The 21,256-nt window shown below is 36.1% G+C and overlaps 1 protein-coding gene across 2 annotated transcripts in view; it reads right to left on the bottom strand.

Annotated features, from left to right (window-relative positions):
• Positions 1–19,055, bottom strand: part of cdyl (chromodomain protein, Y-like) — a 298,068-nt gene extending 279,013 nt beyond the window's left edge. The window contains exon 1 of one of the 2 annotated variants that reach the window (XM_051929209.1): positions 18,543–19,055. In XM_051929209.1, the coding sequence (XP_051785169.1) occupies positions 18,543–18,566 (24 nt within the window). In that variant the 5' untranslated portion in view covers positions 18,567–19,055. The remainder of the gene's footprint in view (positions 1–18,542) is intronic. The other variant, XM_051929208.1, reaches the window with a different exon arrangement.
• Between the last annotated feature and the right edge of the window lie 2,201 nt (positions 19,056–21,256).

Here is a 21,256-nt window from a genome sequence, read left to right as displayed (position 1 = left end):
TTTATAAGAAGTTACAACTTCTGTTTGTTTAATATTTATAGGCTACATTGCATCATTTTAAATACAAAAAAGCACCTTATACTGTACATCTGCATATCATATAGCCTACTGCTGGCATTGAATTGATGCACTGTTCAAATAAAAAAGCACTGTTAAAAAATAAAACATTAATTGCAAATAAAAACCATTTAAACCACTGTCTGTGTGTTGCTGACATTAGCCTGGCCTGTCCTGCTTGCCCTTTAAAGAAGACCTTTTACTTCCAGTCAGAAAATATTCAAAAGACTTTTGGCATGACATTAATTTTATACTGCAGACCCACTGGGGTGTGCACAAGTAACCAAATACCAAGACAACTGCCCCAAACAGTTAAATCCCTATTCAGGTATTCTATAAGCATACTATAAGTCAGGATGAAAATATGGCATAAAAATAAATAAATAAATTGATAAATACATACATACTCAGATCTGATAATATTTTGATGCAGAGAGAAACACTGCTGGTGTGTGCAAAATCTGTAATGCCAAAGTTTCCTACAATAGTTCAGCCAGCTCAATACTGAGTCATGTGAGACTGAAGCATCCAGAAAAACCTTTTACTAGCACACGTCAATACCAAAATTCCCTATCCTAGCTCCATTTTGTCCAAACAGAGAAAACAAAATTCAAAACTGAAAATAAACATTTTGGCAAAGGATGGGCTATACAGAACCAATTTACAATGTAGCTCAGCAATATAAACAAATAGCTACTGTAAATAATGAAGCTCTAAACAAAACTTTAAAACAGTAGATAATAAAATCTCAGACTAATTTCAATAATATGTATGTATATTTAAAAAAAAATATATTATACATATATATATATATATATATATATATATATATATATATATATATATATATATATATATATAATGACATTAATTTGAAGTACCTGTAGTCATTTAATGCTGACAGGTTGCAGCATAAAATTGCTTTGATTAGCTCATTAGACCTTAAACTTCAAAAGGCAGATGCAACATATCATGAAAAAGGTTATTTAACATGGCTAATTGCTAGTTGTGCTTGTCCTTGGTTTTCTCTTAGCGAGTGGCATCATGGAACCTCTAAAGAACTCTTTATTGACCTAAAAACTGAGATAATTTATCATTATGAATTAGTGGAAGTGTACATGAAATTATAACAAAGGTTTGGACTGTCGGTCTCCACAGTCATAAATATAGTTAGAAAATAGAAGGCCACAGAAGTAGTCCTTGTGAAGGAAAGATGTGTTAGGCCAAGAAAAACATCTGAAAGGCACAGCCGAAGGCTGGCTAGAATGGTCACAGACAAACCACAGACCACCCCCAGAGAGCTACAAGAACATCTGGCTGCTGATGGTGTCATTGTACATCGTTCCACATTCCAGCGCAATTTGCACCAGAAACAGCTCGGTGGAAGGGTGATAAGCAAAAAGCCTTTTCTGAGTACTCACCACAAGAAGAGTCACATGAGTTATGCAAATACTGTGGACAGATGAGACTAAGGTAGAGTTATTTGGTCACAACCAGAGGCGCTATGCATGGTGAAAAAAACGCACAGCATTCCAGGAGAAGAACTTGCTACCTACTGTAAAATTTGAATTCCTCATATATTATATAGATTCATTACACACAGAGCAATATATTTCAAGCATTTATTTCTTTTCATTTTGCTGATTATGGCTTATAGGTAATGAAAACTCAAAATTCAGTATCTCAGAAAATTAGAATATTACATAAGACCAATAAAAAAAATGATTTTTAATACAGAAATGTTGGCCTACTGAAAAGTATGTCCATGTATGCACTCAATACTTGGTTCAGTCTCCTGTTGCATGAATTACTGCATCAACGTGGCGTGGCATGGAGGCGATCTGCCTATGGCACTGCTGAGGTGTTATGGAAGCCCAGGATGCTTTGATAGCGGCCTTCAGCTTGTCTGCATTGTTGGGTCTGGTGTCTCTCATCTTCCTCTTGACAATACTAGGCCAGGCAAGTTTGCTGGCCAATCAAGCACAGTGATACCATGGTCATTAAATCAAGTATTGGTACTTTTGGCAGCTTATGAGCAGAGGGAAGCATGAAGTGCTACAAAATTTCCTGGTAGATGGCTACGCTGCCTCTGGACTTGATAAAACACAGTGGACCAACACCAGCATATGACATGGCTTCCCAAGTCATCACTGACTGTGGAAACTTCACACACGACCTCAAGCAACTTGGATTCTATGCCTCTCCACTCTTCCTTCAGACTCTGGGACCTTGATTTCCAAATGAAATGCAAAATTTACTTTCATCTGAAAAGAGGACTTTGGACTACTGAGTACCAGTTCAGTCCGTTTTCTCCTTAGCCCAGGTAAGACGCTTCTGACGTGTCTCTGGTTCAGGAGTGGCTTGACACAAGGAATGCGACAGTTTTAGCCTGTGTCCTGGATATGTCTGTGTGTGGTGGCTCTTGAAGCACCGAGTCCAGCCGTAGTCCACTCCTTGTGAATCTCCCCAAAATTTTTGAATGGGCTATGCTTCACAATCCTCTCAAGCCTGTGGTTATTCCTTGCCAACACAACGGCCTGCGCTAGGCGCCAGCCACTTCGCGTCTCTGCCGCTCACGTATGTGGATTTCACTTTCACTAAACAACAAATTAACAACAAATCTTTTAATTCTTGCAGATACACCCCTTCATTGGGAAGAAACACTACTTTTCCCTGATGGCAACACGAATCAGATGATCTACATGTCTCCGACTTAAAGTTTAAACCCGAACAATATCTACATACTTCTGTCATATCACCTATGTCCATATATTCAATCTCTTTTTGCTGTTCCATTATTTCACCAAGTAATAATTTCCATTTGTTTGCGCTAATGCAATCTTTACTATCATTTTTTTGAGATTTTCGAATTTTAGTGCTTTCATTATCTCTAACCTGCTCTGCATGTGTATCGTGCCAACTTTTTTGAACCTGTTTACAACATTCTACTTTGTCATCTACTCTTTGTCTTTTATTTAGGTCCCGGGCGTGGTTAAATCTCTTGGCATTAGTCTCATCTCATGGGACATGAAATTATCTCTCTGAAAAAGTCTTGTCTTGTCCCAGGCTAAAAAGTCTCGTCTCAGAATTTGTTTTTATATAATTTTATTATACATATATAGTCCACCACACCAGGAAGTGCTGCAGGAAAGTCATCAGGGAGCACCGGCGACTTGATGCAGGGAGTTATGCAAGACAGACCATCAATATCACTGAATTAAATCAATTTTCTAAGGAGGAATCGACCAATATGCCATTAAACCAATGTGAGGTACTGATCAGCAATTATCATAAATGTTTGGCTGTAGTCATTGTTACGCAAGGGCTTCACTCTATTTACGGAAAGCACAGGTTCATATACTTTTTCTGAAAAAGAAATGAATGAAAAAGTGTCACATTTTGTGTGTTATTTGTTTAATTGTGAACATTTTATCTTTTTTGAATAAAATGGATATCTGATCACATTTTAAAGAAAATATTTAGAAATTCAAAAAAATTCTAAGGTTCACCAACTTTCTAACACCACTGTATGTAAACTCCATCCATCCATCCATTTTCCAACCCGCTCAATCCGTACACAGGGTCAGGGGGGTCTGCTGGAGCCAATCCCAGCCAACACAGGGCACAAGGCAGGAACCAATCCTGGGCAGGGTGCCAACCCACCGCATGTATGTAAACTCAAAGAAGTAAATTACTCTTTTAATCTGATTAAAATATCACCTAAACTTTTTGGTGATATTCAGAACACACAATTAAAAATTGCTGAAGAGGAAAAATGCATTTGGGAGGGGCCTAAAATAAAATAGCAGTATTTATATACAGTACTGTGCAAAAGTTTTAGGCAGGTGTGAAAAAATGCTGTAAACAAAGAATGCTTTCAAAAATGGAAGTGTTAATCATTTATTTTCATCAATCAACAAAATGCAGTGAATGAACAAAAGAGAAAACTAAATCAAATCAATATTTGGTGTGACCACCTTTTGCCTTCAAAACAGCATCAGTTCTTCTAGGTACACTTGCACACAGTTTTTGAAGGACCTTGGCTGGTAGGTTGTTCTAAACATCTTGGAGAACTAACCATAGCTTCCTCACATCCTTCCGTCTCTTCATGTAATCCCAGACACACTCGATGATGTTGAGATCAGGGCTCTGTGGGGGCCATACCATCACTTCCAGGACTTCTTGTTCTTCTTTACGCTGAAGATAGTTCTTAATGACTTTGGCTGTATGTTTGGGGTCGTTGTCCTGCTGCAGAATAAATTTGGGGCCAATCATACGCCTCCCTGATGGTATTGCATGATGGATAAGTATCTGCCTGTATTTCTCAGCATTGAGAACACCATTAATCCTGACCAAATCTTCAACTCCATTTGCAGAAATGCAGCCCCAAACGTTCAAGGAACCTCCACCATGCTTCACTGTTGCCTACAGACACTCATTATTGTACCGCTCTCCAGCCCTTCGACGAACAAACTGCCTTCTGCTACAGCCAAATATTTCAAATTTTGACTCATCAGTCCAGAGCACCTGCTGCCATTTTTCTGCACCCCAGTTCCTATGTTTCTGAGTCACTTGGCCTTGTTTCCACGTCGGAGGTATCGCTTTTTGGCTGCAACTCTTCCATGAAGACCACTTCTGGCCAGACTTCTCCGGACAGTAGATGGGTGTACCTGGGTCCCACTGGTTTCTGCCAGTTCTGAGCTTATGGCACTGCTGGACATCTTCCGATTTTGAAGGGTAATAAGCTTGATGTGTCTTTCATCTGCTAGACTAAGTTTCCTTGGCCGACCACTGTGTCTACGATCCTCAACGTTGCCCGTATCTTTGTGCTTCTTCAAAAGAGCTTGAACAGCACATCTTGAAACTCCAGTCTGCTTTGAAATCTTTGTCTGGGAGAGACCTTGCTGATGCAGTATAACTACCTTGTGTCTTGTTGCTGTGCTCAGTCTTGCCATGACATGAAATTGTCTTCCACAACCTCACCTTGGTAGCAGAGTTTGGCTGTTCCTCACCCAGTTTTAAGCCTCCTACACAGCTGTTTCTGTTTCAGTTAATGACTGTGTTTCAACCTACGTGTGACATTGATGATCATTTGCACCTGTTTGGTATAATTGATTGATCAAACACCTGACTATAATCCTACAAAATCCCTGACTTTGTGCAAGTGTACCTATAAGAATTGATGCTGGTTTGAAGGCAAAAGGTAGTAACACCAAATATTGATTTGATTTAGATTTTTCTTTTGTTCGCTCACTTTGCATTTTGTAAATTGATAACAATAAACAATCATTATTTATATTTCTGAAAGCATTCTTTGTTTACAGCATTTTTTCACACCTGCCTAAAACTTTTGCACAGTACTGTATTTAAAGGAATATGGCCACATTTTTCTGTCTTTTAACAGTGGAAAGTACTCTTTCATGTGGTAGCTTTGAAAAAATTGCACAGTGAATGCGGCCATTTTATCATAAATTGCCTGAGAAGAGAAGACTGATTAAGTCACTGGCCTAGTATAGAGCTGGTGGAAGAAACCAAAATCCCAGGATTTCCAATTATCGTGTTAATTGGGGTCAAAAAAGTAAGATTTAAATTGAGCAGTTCTGACTGCATTCAAGCCTGGCTGTATTTAATCAACTGCCTTTAATTATTCCTTTAATGGTTTAATTATTTCAATAATCGTTTATTTGAATGGGGACGATTACTTTTCCACACAGTTTGTCAATTATGAAATAAAGATTCAAAAATATTAATTCCATCAATATCAAACATTTGCAGTATTACAAGAAATCAGGAATACAGCAAGTATGCCCTCAAAGCACTATACAATTGTAAATAAATTTGATACTGAGGCTTCATGTACTTCAAAAGTGTACTTCAACAACAAAAATCTTTGCATATATAATTATAGTATAACACATCAGATCTCAATGGTAAAAAAACCATGTAGGATATCTATACTGATGTGGATTGGGTAATGTCTTAGGAACGAAAGGATGCCACATTGTTTGATGGAAATGAAAGTTATCAACCTACAGAGGACTGAATTTTAAGACACCCCAAAAATCAAAGTGAAAAAATGATGCGGCAGACTAGTCCATTTTGTCGAAATTTCATTGCAGCAACTCAAAATCGTACTCAGTAGTTTGTATGGCCGCTCCATGCTCGTATGCATGCCTGTCAACGTCGGGGCATGGTCCTAATGAGATGGCAGATGGTGTCCTGGGGGATCTCCTCCCAGATCTGGACCTGGGCATCACTGAGCTCCTGGACAGTCTGAAGTGCAACCTGGTGGCGTCAGATGCACCAAAACATAATGTCCCAGAGGTGTTCTATTGGATTTAGGTCAGGCAAGCATGGCAGCCAGTCAATGGTATCAATTCCATCATCCTCCAGGAACTGCCTGCATACTCTCACCACATGAGGCCGGGCATTGTTGTGCACCAGGAGAAACCCACGTCTGACAATGGGTTCAAGGATTTCATACGAATACCTAATGGCAGTCAATGTGCTGTTATCTAGCCTGTAGAGGTATGCGCATCCCTGCATGGATAAGCCTCCCCAGACCATCACTGACACACCACCAAACCAGTCATGCTGAACGATGTTACAGGCAGCATAACGTTCTCCACGGCTTCTCCAGACCCTTTCAAGTCTGTCACATGTGCTCAGGGTGAACCTGATCTCATCTGTGAAAAGCACAGGGCACCAGCGGTGGACCTGCCAATTCTGGTATTCTATGGCAAATGCCAATTGACCTCCATGGTGCAGTGAACACAGGGCCCACTAGAGGACATCGGGCCCTCAGGCCACCCTCATGAAGTCTGCTTCTGATTGTTGTTCTGATTCAGTGGCCTGCTGTAGGTCATTTTGTAGGGCTTTGGCAGTGCTCATTCTGTTCCTCCTTGCCTAAAAGAGCAAATACCAGTCCTGCTGATGGGTTAAGGACCTTCTATGTCCAGCTCTTCTAGAGTAACTGCTTGTCTCCTGAAATCTCCTCCATGCCCTTGAGACTGTGCTTGGAGACACAACAACCCTTCAGGCAATGGCACGTATTGATATGACATCTTGGAGAAGTTGGACTACATGTATAACCTATGTAGGGCCAGGTATTGCCTCATACGACCAGTAGTGACACTGACCGTAGCCAAAGGCAAAACTAATGAAAAAAACGTCAGAAAAGATGAGGAGGGAAAAATGTCAGTGACCACCACCTGTTAAACCATTCCTGTTTTGGGGGTTGTCTCACTGTTGCCCGTCTAGTGCACCTGTTGTTAATTTCATTAACACCAAAGCAGCTGAAACTGATTAACAACCTCCTCTGCTACTTAACTGACCAGATCAATATCCCAGAAGTTTCATTGACTTGATGCCATATTCTGATTAAAAAATGTTTTTTTGAGCAGTATATTATATATACAGTATACAGTCAAAGTAAAAAGTATGTGAACCCCTAGGAATTATCTATATTTATGTCTAATTCCCATATAAAACATGGTCATATCTTCATGTCAGTCACAATAATGAACAAACACAGTCTCCTATAACTAAAGATACACAGATTTTCAGGGAACTTTTGACCATATTGAATAAATCATTCAAACTGTGAAACTGAAGGTTGGAAAAAGTAAGTGAACCGTAAGCTAATGACTTTTTAAAAAGCTCATTGCAGTCAGAATTTAGCACACCTGGAGTCCATTTAATGAAACAACTTTAGAGGTGTAGCGCAGAATTACTTTGATTGATAAAAAACACTATCAATCAAAAGTAAAGTTTGAGTTTGAGCTTTTGACAAAAAGCATATCCAGATGGGAATCATGCCTCGCACAACAGAGATATCTGAAGAGCTACGATCGAGAATTGTTAATCTACATAAGGATTGAAAGGGTTACAAAGTCATCTCAAAGATTTTAGATATTCATCACTCTACTGTCAGGCAAGTTGTCTATAAATGGAGACAATTTGGTATTGTGGCTACTCTGCCTAGAATTGGGCGCCCTGCCAAGATGACCCCAAGAGCATAATGCAAAGTCAGCAATGAGGTAAAGAAGAACCCTAGAGTGACAGCAAAGGACTTGAAGAAGTCATTAGAAATGGTTAACACTTCTGTTCATGAGTCAACTATACACAAAACATTGTACAAGAAAGGAGTCCATGGCAGGACACCAAGAAGGAAGCCACTGCTATCAAAAAAGAACATTGCTGAACGCCTGAAGTTTGCGAAAGAGCACTTGGACACTCCACAACGGTACTGGGAAAATGTTTTGTGGAGTAATGAAACCAAAATTGAACTATTTGGGAGGAACAAGCAGAACTTCATTTGGCGTAAAAAGGGCACTGCATATCAACATCAAAACATCATCCCTACAGTAAAGTATGATGGAGGGAACATCATGATTTGGGCCTGCTTTGCTGCATCTGGGCCTGGACAGCTTGCCATCATTGAGGGGAAAATGAATTCACAAGTTTATCAACAAATTCTCCAGGATAATGTGAGGGTGTCTGTCCATCAACTTAAGCTCAGTAGAAACTGGGTGATGCAACAGGACAATGACCCCATACATCGCAGCAAATCCACAACACAATGGCTTAAGAAGAACAAACTCCACCTTTTGGAGTGGCCCAGTCAGAGCCCAGATCTCAATCCCATTGAGATGCTGTGGAATGACTTGAAGAGAGCCATACACAGAAGACAACCAAAGAATATGGTTAAGGCAGTTCTGCAGGGAAGAATGGGCTAAAATTCCCTCCACACGATGTGCAGGTCTGATCTGCAGTTACAGGAAGCGCCTGGTTGAGGTCACTGCTGCCAAAGGAGGGTCAACCAGTTATTAAATCCCAAGGTTCACATACTTTTTCCACTACCACTGCGAACGTTGAATGTATCTGTAAAATAAAGACATGAAAGAGTAGAATTTTTTTGTGTGTCATTGGCTTAAGCTCATTGTGTATATCAGTACCTGTGACTTAGATGAAGATCAGATCACTTTTTATGACCAATTCATGCAGTAAACCAGATAATTCCAAAGGGTTCACATACTTTTTACTTTGACTGTATTACATTATATATATATATATATATTATACATATACATATATATATACATATACATATATATATATACATACATATACATATATATATATATATATATATACATATATATACACACACACACACACACACACACACACGAATATCACTGATAAATTAACTCAAATATTATATAGATTCATTACACACAAAGAGTTATATATTTCACCAGTTTATTTCTTTTTATTTTGCTGATTATGGCTTATAGCTAATGAAAACACAAAATTCAGTATCTCAGAAAATTAGAATATTGTGAAAAAGTTCAATATTGTAGACTCATGGTATCACACTCCGCTCAGCTAATTAACCCAAAACACCTGCAAAGGTGTCCTGAGCCTTTACTTGCAATCCCAGTCTGATTCAGTAGGCCACACAATGATGGGGAAGACTACTGACGTGACGGTTGTCCAGAAGAGTAATGTATCCAAAAGCATATTAATGAAAAGCTGAGTGGAAGGAAAAATAGTGGCAGAAAAAGGTGCACAAGCAACAGGGATAACTGCAGCTTTGAGAGGATTGTGAAGCACAGGGCATTCAAGAATTTGGGGGGAGATTTACAAGGAGTGGACTGCAGCTGGAGTCAGTGCTTCAAGAGCCACTACACACAGACGTATCTGGAACATGAGCTACAACTGTCATATTCCTTGTTTCAAGCCACTCCTGAACCAGAGACAATGTCAGAAGCGTCTTACCTGGGCTAAGGAAAAAATGGACTAGACTGTTGCTCAGTGTTCCAAAGTCCTCTTTTCAGAGGAAAATAAATGTTGCATTTCATTTGGAAATCAAGGTCCCAGAGTCAGGAGGAAGAGTGGCGAGGCACAGAATCCAAGTTGCTTGAGGTCGAGTGTGAAGTTTCACACCACAGTCAGTGATGATTTGGGGAGCTATGTCACCTGCTGCTGTTGGTCCAATGTGTTTTATCAAGTCCAAAGTCAGCGTAGCCGTCTACCAGGAAATGTTAGAACACTTCATGCTTCCCTCTGCTGACAAGCTTTATGGAAATGCCGATTTTATTTTACAGCAGGACTTGGCACCTGCCCACACTGCCAAAACTACCAATACCTAGTTTACTGACCATTGTGCTTGATTGGCCAGCAAACTCACCTGACCTAAACCCCATATAGAATCTATGGAGTATTGTCAAGAGGAAGATGAGAGACACCAGACACAATGCAAACGAGCTGAAGGCCGCTAGCAAAGCATCCTGGCTTCCATAACACCTCAGCAATGCCATACGCTAATCGCCTCCAAGCCTCGCCACACTGATGCAACCAGCATTTCTGTGTTAAAAATCTTTTTTTTTATTGGTCTCATGTAATATTCTAATTTTCTGAGATACTGAATTTTGAGTTTTCATTATCTATACGCTATAGTCAGCAAAAGGAAAAGAAATAAACGCTTGAAATATATCACTCTGTGTCTAATGAATCTATATGAGTTTCACTTTTTGAATTGAATTACTGAAATCAATTAACTTTGATGATATTTTAATTTATTGAGAAGCACCTGTATATTATATATATAGTCAATCATCAACACTGATGTGTTTAACTTTCATGACAAGTATTCATTAGATTTTATTTGTAACCTATTTTTTACTTTCACATAGCGGGCTTCGCGGGTATGCACAGTATAGAAAAAGGCCCAAGCTTGGGAAGTAGAAACATTTTTTTTAAGAGAATAGAATTTGAACATGACACTGATCTGTAGGGAAGGGTACGCTATAGTATAGATTTCTGTGCAAGCCCTGATCATGAAACATTACAGATTGAGGTTTGATCGACATTTTTGCAGGGGTGGACTGAGGGACTAAATTGGTTTACAACACCTGTTTCGTTCAACACTAACTGGATATTATCATTGGTTTGTTTAAAAAAAAATCAATTTTTGTGTTGCACTATGATATTGGTGTTAATGAACTGACCAGCTGGCTAGAGACATTGAGGCTGCTGATCCCATCTTTGATCTCAGCCTCAAGGTTAAACATCTACTTTCTTCTGGTACGCTCCCATACATCAAGACATTTAAGAATCTCAAGAGGTGCACAAAGCAAACGGTTTGAAATAATCCATCACTGACATGTCCTTCATGATCTTCAACACTGGAACAAAGTGTTAGAGGTGATGTCAAGACCTCGTGTACTGAATTTATGAAAAGTGCATATTATCAAAAACACTGTTTTGTTATAAAGAATTGCATGATGAAAAGTGTATGTTCCGTATTACTGTTCAGATTACTGTTTTTGTTGGTCATTGGAACCTATCCTCCTATTTCCTATAGGTTCAATGTATTCACATTCATGTCATTTCTGAGGAATATAACATCCGCAAAAGTTGAGGATTAACTGTATATAAGTATACATAAATAAAATGCAAAGTTGACTGACTCACTCAACAACACAACACTTTTTCCTGCTTACTTAAAAAGCCGAGGTTTGGAAGTATGGCACATCTAAGTCAACTACAAAAGGACAGTTCAATATATTAATATTTAGGGATAATTACCCCACCATAGTAAAAGTAAATAAGCCAAAATCTCAAAAATGTCTTCATGGATTAGCTTGAAACTTGGTGATGTTATAGAAAAATTTAAATTAGCCAACATGCGTTTTTTTTCCCCAAGATAAATTGTTTATTTATCGATATTGATAAATATTATGTTAGCTTACATGATCTGTGCAGTGCTGATAGGGGGCTGTATGCAAAAAAAAAAGACACAGCAGAAGCAATTGACAGCAGCATTAGCCAACAGCATAGACAAATGACTGAAGAACAGGTTGTTTTCAGGACCCTAACTATCACATTTGCCATGTACACTGGGGCATGAAATGGAAAATAGAAAGTTCTGCGAAGCGTAATTGTTAGCAAGCACTATAAAGTCTATGTGAGCGTTGGAGTCACTTTATCAAAAGCAAAAAAAGTTAAGACATAAGCAGAGGCAGAAGTGGCATCCTTGAAACCAAGACAAAGGGGAAAGGCAGAGAAAGTTTAAACACAATGGGTCCCCCAGGAGTTGAACCATTGTAATATAAATTCTTATCTACGGACTTTGAGAAGGGATCTGCAACCCCAACCTTGAAAACTGTTTACATTTACATGCTTACTTTGAACTGGTATTGCCTATCTTCTCTCTCCCCCCCACCATCACTCTTTACATATACATTCGCAAATGTGGACTTTAATTGGGGTTTCCTGATCATTTAAGTGATATGAATTACCTACTGGGACTGTGTTTTGAAAGCATCTTAAAACACTAGAGAAAATAATCCCAAAAATATAAACATTCAGTTCATTACATGGTTTTCCAAAATGTGCAGCCTATAAACATCTTCACTGTTTTTATTAAGTTAAAGTAAAACTCAATGTATTAGAACTTGTCAAAAAAATTACATAGGTTGAGCATACAACTGATGCAAAACAAAAAAATAAAATACTTGAGTGAACAAATGATAATATATACTCAACTTTCACATTATTACTTTCAATTCAATAAATACAGTTTCCTGTAAAATTGTGTTTTGCAATAACCATCAACAAAAGCCAAGGTCTATTACTATGAAAAGTACTTCTGTGGAAGTAATGTTTTACTCCTGTGCAACTGTAAAATGCATTTTCACTGCCTGACAATAATATTAGCCTTTGATAAAAACCCTATAATAAAGTGTACCATATATCAAATAAATATTGTATACAGAAAAAAAAAACTTAGTTATACAATATTTCTGGTACATTCAATTAAATGACAGAACAAACTGAGGCCCACTGTCTTATGAAATTTCCAGGGCAAAGCTATGTAACACAACTTGTGTAAAAAATGTAAAAATAGGTTAGTGTGTATGTATGAAAACTGAGAATTTTAAATGTCGAACCAAACCAAAGATTAGGGGGAGCATCCCTGCACAATATGACTCTGCAAGCAGAGCTGTAGTTAAGAAATCCCTTGATATGTCCAAGACCACAACCTGTCAAGATTGAGTCAATACCAAGTCTATGGGTCAGGACAAAGTTAAAACTGAGTCCAAATAATAGCAAGATCAAGTCAAGACCAAGCCTTAACAAGAATTTAACTCCAACCCAAATTTGCTATTTTGCTGATGGTGTCCTTTAAGAACATAAAAGGATAACACCAGTCACCTGTGTTACCATATTAAGTGACACATTAGTTACTCAAAATGATTCAATGACATCAACTCACTTTTGTTAAAGAGTTTGGTATCTGAACCATACAGCGCTTCTCATTAATTCAGATACTACTATCAAATGCGTTTACAAAATATTTCTCTTGTAAGTAATGTGTATATGTACATTTCTGCCCTAAAATACCAACAGTATATTTTCACAGTGTACTTTGCAGTGGTAAAGTCCATGGATGCACATGAGAAATAGGAGAAACAAAATTACTTACTAAGAGCTCTGTGTGCATTTTGATCATTTTAAAAAGTAATAATTGAAACACAGAAAAATATGTCACTATTTTTTCAATCTGGTTTTGAAAACAGATTATGGACAATTTTATTTTTTGCTCTTCTAATTTGCAAAATTGAAAACAAAGGACCATTAAAATACATATTATTTCTGCTATTTCATCTTTACATGGGAGAAGTACAAAAATGCAATCCATTCCACAGAATGATTACATTAATATGCAACGTTTGCCTAGGATACAGAAGTTATGGATCATTATTTCCTTTTAAAGAATAAAGATTATGACCCAAGAATCAGCACATTGATGCATAATATACTTTATATCTAGTTAGGCAAAAAGTTAGGAATCAGTCACATATTGCTTGTTTCTAAATACTTAAATTATTTATGCAAATCTGGGGGAGAAAAAATAGTTTTCAAGCAAACAAGTCTCACACTGACAGTAACTAGAGTCTAAAACAAATGAAGCCAAGTTGTTGTTGCTAAAGTGGGACGGCTCAAGACAACGGTATTCTAAACGAGCAATGATTGGTACATTTGAATTATCAACAGTTTAATAAATCACAACAAGATGCTAACCAAAAGATCAATGTCACAAGCAACTGCCAGGTCATATCGTAATTCTCACTAACATTCATCTGAACAAGCCGTAGTCTTTCTCTTGTATGAATACTGATCAGATGATAATGCGCACACTACCAACAATGCCCATGAAAGGTAATGAAAAAATGTATTAGAAAGAATATATTAATATTAATAATATATTGTATTAACCATTGCATTTTCAAATGTGACTCCAACATACAAAATCAACAAAAATGCTTGTAGCACTATTAAGAAATTAAACACAGCAATCTCAGACTTGTACTAATGGAATTTTGACATAAACATGAAAAAAAAACAAAAAATACAAATAAATATATATTTAAAGACTACATCTGGCCTTGATTCTAGACCACACACCATATGTGACAAGACCAATGGCCAAAGTCAAGACAAGTCATCCATTTTTTTATTTTACAGGTACAGAATACCAAATGTGTGGCCACTCCTACTAATATTATGTTAGTTATTTTTAAAATTCATAAATTTTTCTATAATATGAAAATACATTTAAAAGATTTATATTTTACAGTTTTGCTTGGGTAAACAAGTAAATGATAGCAAATTAATTTAAAGCTAAAATATTGTTTGCAGAAATCTATTGGTTTATGTGTGTTTATTTATTTCAATGTGTGGGAGGCAGAAGAAAGAAGTTTTTCAGCAAATTATTTTAATTATTCGAAAATAATAAAAGACAACTTTTCATTATCAATGATGGCTAATAGTTTAAAACACTATTTCTCTACTAGAGAGAAATACAAAAAAAAAAAAACAAATATTTTAGTTAAGAGATGCCAAACACAAAAATCATGGTGTTGTTAATTTAAAACAGTAAACCAGGAAATACTCCCTCACATAGCGTTACAGTAATTTAGAACCAACCAACCAACCAGTTGTGAAGTTATAACTGATAACCTACATGACTTTTAATAACTATATCCATTAGGATATTAACAAACAAACAAACTGGCAAGCACTTTCATATTATTTCAGACAGCTAATTCTATCCTCTTTCACTGACAGCTAAAATGTGCCATTTGAACATATTCCATATGACTTATGACATATTCTCTCTCTCTCTTTTGTAATATGAATTGTAATAGCCTAAATAACAGTTATTCTTAAAAAGAGCGACACATTTTTTCTCAAACAAAATAAAATGAGCTTCACATATATCTTTGTGGTCCAATTGTCACTTTTACTCTTCCACTTTTTTTTTTTTACAATACTTTTGCTTTATGTACATGATTATCATATAACCTTTTAAGCATAATCAGTTAAAACTGAAAGAAAAAAAAAAACACTTTACAAAAAATGAACGACCCAATCAATAACATTAGGTAACACTGAAAAGCTTAAATCCTTAATTAATGTAACCTTTTCCATATTTTTACATGAGTGCAATGGAAAATGAAAACATTTGTTTTATTGCAGCTTTAATTGAAAAGTTTATTATAACAAATACAAATCATAAGGAAGCAGCACATTGCAAAAGAAATTTAACGCTTTGAATTATGAGGAAAGTAGCTATTAACCCATGTTCAGCTATTTAATACGAGTTGTTAAAAATAAATAAACAACAGCGGAAACAAAATGCCAAGTAAAATTTGCCTTTCTAATATGGCCGGTAAATCTGCATATAAAAATACATATGTATTACTCATTGGTCTACAACATGCTAACAAACCTTTAAGATCCAAAAATAATATTACATCAATAGTCATAAGCAAGCAAAAATCAATAATTTTAGATACTAAATTAAATTTGGCCAAAGTATTGTTCAGAGATTAAGGGCTAAGAATAAAAAACATGCAAACACAAAATTGCAAGGATGTGAACTGCAGTATAAACCAGTAAAGGCTGCTGGTTATTAAAACCAACTAGGCTGCAGATCAGAGGACCTTTCGAAGAAGAGATATGATATTGTTAATATCAGAGTAGGAAAGCATAAAGAAATTTACACTTCAGCGCAATCTTCACATTTGGATAACAAATTTTCATAAATGCACATATAAATCTACCTTTAATGGAGAATGGACTCTTTACATATCAAAGTAAAACAATCCAGCAAAAAAAAAAAAAATTGTTTTATACATTTTTTAAATAATACCAAATCAAATGTTAGAGTGCAAGTCTCACTAAAAAAGTCTATATGAATGAAACCATGAAATCAAAACATAAAAGCAAACAACAAAAGCAATTTTTATAGTAACCAATAAATAAACAAACACTAGATAAACAACAAGCATTAAAAAAAGTACAAACAATAAAAAAACTGTCATAAAATGATTATTAATATCATCTGTCTGGATGCTTCAAATGCCCCTCAAAGATCGGATGTCAACCACCAACCATTCTTTAAATACTGTATAAGGTAAGATTTCAGATTAACAACAACAGTACGCATTCGCAGTGCATTAATTTCCAATCTGTACTGCAAATTCGATACATTCACAACTGAAAAATCGCCATGAATGTATTTACTTGTCAATGGGAAGATACAGTAAATTACAAATTCTTTCAAACAAAATTGATACCAAAAAACTAAATCATAAAAATGTTCCAAAGATCTTTTAAGATTGGATTGTGAAAAACAATTTTAAAAATCTGTATATAAATACCACTTTCCAATAAAGAAAAAGAAGAGCAGTAGAGTTTTTACACATGAAGGGGTAGTGAAACTGCAGCAGCAATAAAACAAGTTTACATCTTGACTCTGTTCTCTTATATTCATGCCAAAAAAAGGAAATAAAGATGTCATACATTTCCATCAAAAAAGGGTTTATTCACAAAACAACCAGTCAGACTAAGCAAAAAGATTTTAAATCAAGGACAAGCTATTCTGTGTCTAAAAATTATTTTTCTTTCTCTCAACAAAGTACAGTACCTTGCATTAATCTAATAAACTGTCCACTGGGAAAGATGTTAACCAAAATCCAGAAGATCCATCATTCAACAAAATGAAAATCACTCAATTAACTTCACCATAATAAATAAGAATTTTGGTACAGACAGAGTAAATAAACTAATAAAATAGTTAAGTCAAAACATAAATGCCATTATCTTTCAAAATATCTAGCATGCAATATTTCTGTTGATCACTTGCCTTGAATCCAATATCCAATGGCCTTTTCCTTACATCTCTGGGTCTGTTCAACGCTTTCAGGTTACTACTGCCATCTTATACAAATTTGTTTCCTTGGCCCATTTCTTATTATCGTTTTTATTGTTTTACTCATTCAGGAAAGCAAAATTTAAAATTTCCTGTACATCCAAAAGTTCATGGGTAGCTGTAGATAGTAACCGTGGTCTTCCTTAAGATTAAAACTGTTCTGTAATTGTCTTTTATCTCCATACTCTTCATACCATGATGAAAGAAAAGTCAGATGAAGATGGAATCCATGGCCTGAAATATTCCATTTTGGTAAAAAGTATCAAAAAATATTATCATCATTGTTTTCATTTCCATGGGTCAAGTTCCTGGTTACTTGTGCTTGTAACATCCAGTTTGATGTATTTCCTGTAGGAAAGTCAAGTTGTGATGGAAAACAGCAAGGACTTCCTCAACTTGTGTTTTTCCTTATCATCCAATCAAAGTCAACCAAGCATCAATCTATACACTATGTATTGCTTGCTTTACCTGTGCATTTTTTAATTACTTACCTTAGTGTTCACCAATCCAACTACTACCTTTCATCATAAAAAACATTTCACAACACAACAAGCAACATTATGGAATTGATGTATTGTTGACCCAACATCTTTGCAATGCAAAGCGTTTACAAAGTAAGTAAGTAAGTGAAATACACCCACGAACGCTTCTTCCTTGTCAACCATGAAAAGTGTAACTTTAACACGTTTCTACTTTTCAGCACAGTAATAGTAGTTGTACGAGTACCGAAATCATTCCCTCACCAATACGTCACAGGCTACAAAATTTATTTCAAAACTATGTAGACACATTTTAAGGAAGCCAAGAATGAGTGAGTTTTGGACAGGTAAGACAGCTTTAAATTTTATTCCACTTGGGGATTTGCGCTACATAAAAGATTAATTTCTTCCCAAAAGACAGATTTTGTTACTCATTGCAAAACAGACTAGACAGACTTGCAGCGATCGCACCCTACAAAAAGAAAGTGCCCAGATGACCCAAACAAAACCCACTTGAGCACACTAGTAGCAGCAAAGTCAGCCCCTTCCCTCAATGCTGTCTACCCCCAGTCAAAGTGTGGCAGGCCAATCGTAACACACTTCACCGTCTCCTTTAAGATATATTTCCGTCCACCAAGCTGGGAGGACCGCCGTTTAAAACACTCTACCGGAGAGGCTCGAAGGGCGAAAGTATGGCTATGAAAGGATTACAGTACCTCGTAGAGCTCCTCTGAAGCCATGGTGCCTTCTTAATTGTGTGTTCTTCAGGACGGTTGCATACACTTTTTCTTGCAGTTGTTATATCTGTGTGGCCTCTCCTTCCTCTCTCTCTCTCTCTTAGTCACACACTTGATCTCCCCCCCTCCCTCTTAGTCGCTTGCTGACTTTCCCCCCTCCTCTCGTTCTCTCTCTCTACTCTCGGAGCGCTCGGTTTCAGTAAATGCCAGAAGACCCGTAACACGGCTGCGCGCTGTGAGCTTGTGCGCTCCCTAACAGGAAGTCTCAATCGAGCTCCGAGAACAACCCGTAGCGATTGCGAGTTTCGTGGGCGCGTCTGTCAGTTGTGCGGCACAGTCGAAGCGGTCAGAGATGTTGAAGTCTGTTGAAAGGTGGATACTAAGCTAAGCTGCTTACCGTGTCAAAAAAAGTTTTCACTGGCACCACAAGGTAAACTATTCAACTGGATGGAAACCAAGGGCTGGTATGACTCAAGTATTGTTGTAAAAAACTCTTTGTTGAGTTAAGTTTCAGGTAGCATACATTCATACACACGAACCAATTCATTTATTTATATATATATATATATATATATATATATATATATATATATATATATATATATATATATATATATATATGTACTTTCCTTCTAGTTGGAATTATCCCGTTATAAATCCATAAACAATGATTTCACATATGTTTTAAAAATATAATTTGTTTCATCTATACATGTTTGTAATTTGAACCCCATTCTATACTCAAATTATTCATATACTGACTGTATAGATGATGATAGTATTTACTGACTATTAAGATGTATCTCTTACTTTTAAATAGATGTGCTTGAGGCAAGAATAAACAGTACCTACTGTGCATACACTTGCAAAGCAAATAAAAATTATGACATCTCATTGCATAATGCATACTCACAAACTACTTTATTTCTTTAACACATCTTCAAATAACAGCATAAGTACGCAATGACTGAAATGATTATATTGTGTAATTTCTCTTCTCTTTGAACTATACTTTTTTGTGACATTTTTTTGGTTCACATGCACTGCCTTAAAGTTTTAAGAAATACAAACACATATCAAAGAACTCTGTCTGTCATAAATGTTATTATTTACTTATAAATATTTAGTTATTGCTGCACTGACACAAATTGATAAGTCTTTAGTTTGTGCTGTATGAGACTCAAAGTGTCAGAGGTGTGCTTTATGGCCATTATTAATATTATTATCAATGAAAATACTTAATGTAATCGATACCATAAAGTTTTATTATTTACTAACCATTCAAGACAACGCTGTTGGATGATGAAGCCTTCTGTTTAAAGCAATTAAATCTATGTGCTTTGTTTCAACATAGATTATGCTTGTTAATATCACATGCAGGAAATTTGTGTGAATTGAATTATTCGTGGATGCATTAAGGTTTAAAACATGTTGATAAGATCATGATATGTTAGTTGTCAAACAAAAACATATCCCAAGAATAATTTTGTGAGTGAATTTGTTTGTATGTTTCTTTATAACATAACTTTTTCAAACTCACCTAATCCAATTCATGCTTGTGGGAGCCCTGAAATTTGTCCTGGCAGCCCTCAGCATAAGGCAGGAAACAGTTAATAGACAGATTGCCAGTCCATCAAAGGATTCATATTTTTATTAATATTATGTTACTTTTTCGTTTCCGTCTTTTGTGAAGTCCTTGAATTATTAGTATGAGTTATATTTTTCACATCTATAGAAATGGCTAAAATAATGGGGAGATTGCTTACAGTGTTTCAGTTTACTTTATACTTTTATTTCTGATGTTTAAAACAGTTTTAATATGTGAACACTGCTCCTGTACACACTCTGGATTGAACACAAGTTAAAAATCCATTGAAAAACTTGTAGTCATAGATTATATCTATCAGCCTGTTATAGGGATTTCAAAAAATGATGCAATAACTTTCCTTTGGTTACCATGGCAACAACCTCAATTTACTATAAATTCTGCAGTGTTTTGCACATTTTTTCATGGTGAATGGTAGATGCAGAAGATTTAAGATGAAGTTTTAGCAAGAATATGGAAATAAGTGTTAAATTCAGGTAAATGCCTATGTACAGGTAGTTAGTGTTTTTATAATAACAAATACTAAATTTTATTGAAGTAAGACAATGACACTAAAGACATAGCTTATTTCAATGGCCATTTTGATTCTTTCTGTGCAGTTTTTTAGGAATCTTGGTTAGGCCAGTAACAAAAGAGTTCCAATTTTGGTTTTGCACTCTTTCACGTTTGCTATATGAACATATTTAACTCATTGTTTTCAAGAAGGCAGTTATAATTCTGGTAACTTTGGCCTATCTGTCCAGGTTTTCTGCTTTTACTTAGATATTATGCAAATGCTGTATATTCATCACTTAAGGGTTTGATTGTTGCATTTAACACAAGCTGAAGCCAGTTTCAGATTAGGTTAAACTGCCAGGTATATAAATCAGCAACCTTTTATAAAAGAGGCAAACTACCTCTTCTGACGTGACATGATTTTCTTTAAAGTATCATTTACGTTTGATTTTTAATTTCAACGTTAACTGCCAAAAAAATAAATGTTTAACATTTATTAGAAATAAACACTACACTTTAAAGCTTTAAAGTTCCAATGCTATTTTATACCATTTATTACACAAGTTTGTTGCACATATCCAGTAAAAATAAA

This window comes from Erpetoichthys calabaricus, chromosome 6, assembly GCF_900747795.2.
Source record: "Erpetoichthys calabaricus chromosome 6, fErpCal1.3, whole genome shotgun sequence".
In the NCBI taxonomy this organism is placed as follows: Eukaryota; Metazoa; Chordata; class Cladistia; order Polypteriformes; family Polypteridae; genus Erpetoichthys; species Erpetoichthys calabaricus.
Note: the sequence above shows the minus strand (reverse complement) of the source record. Positions and strands in the feature narration are given on the sequence as shown.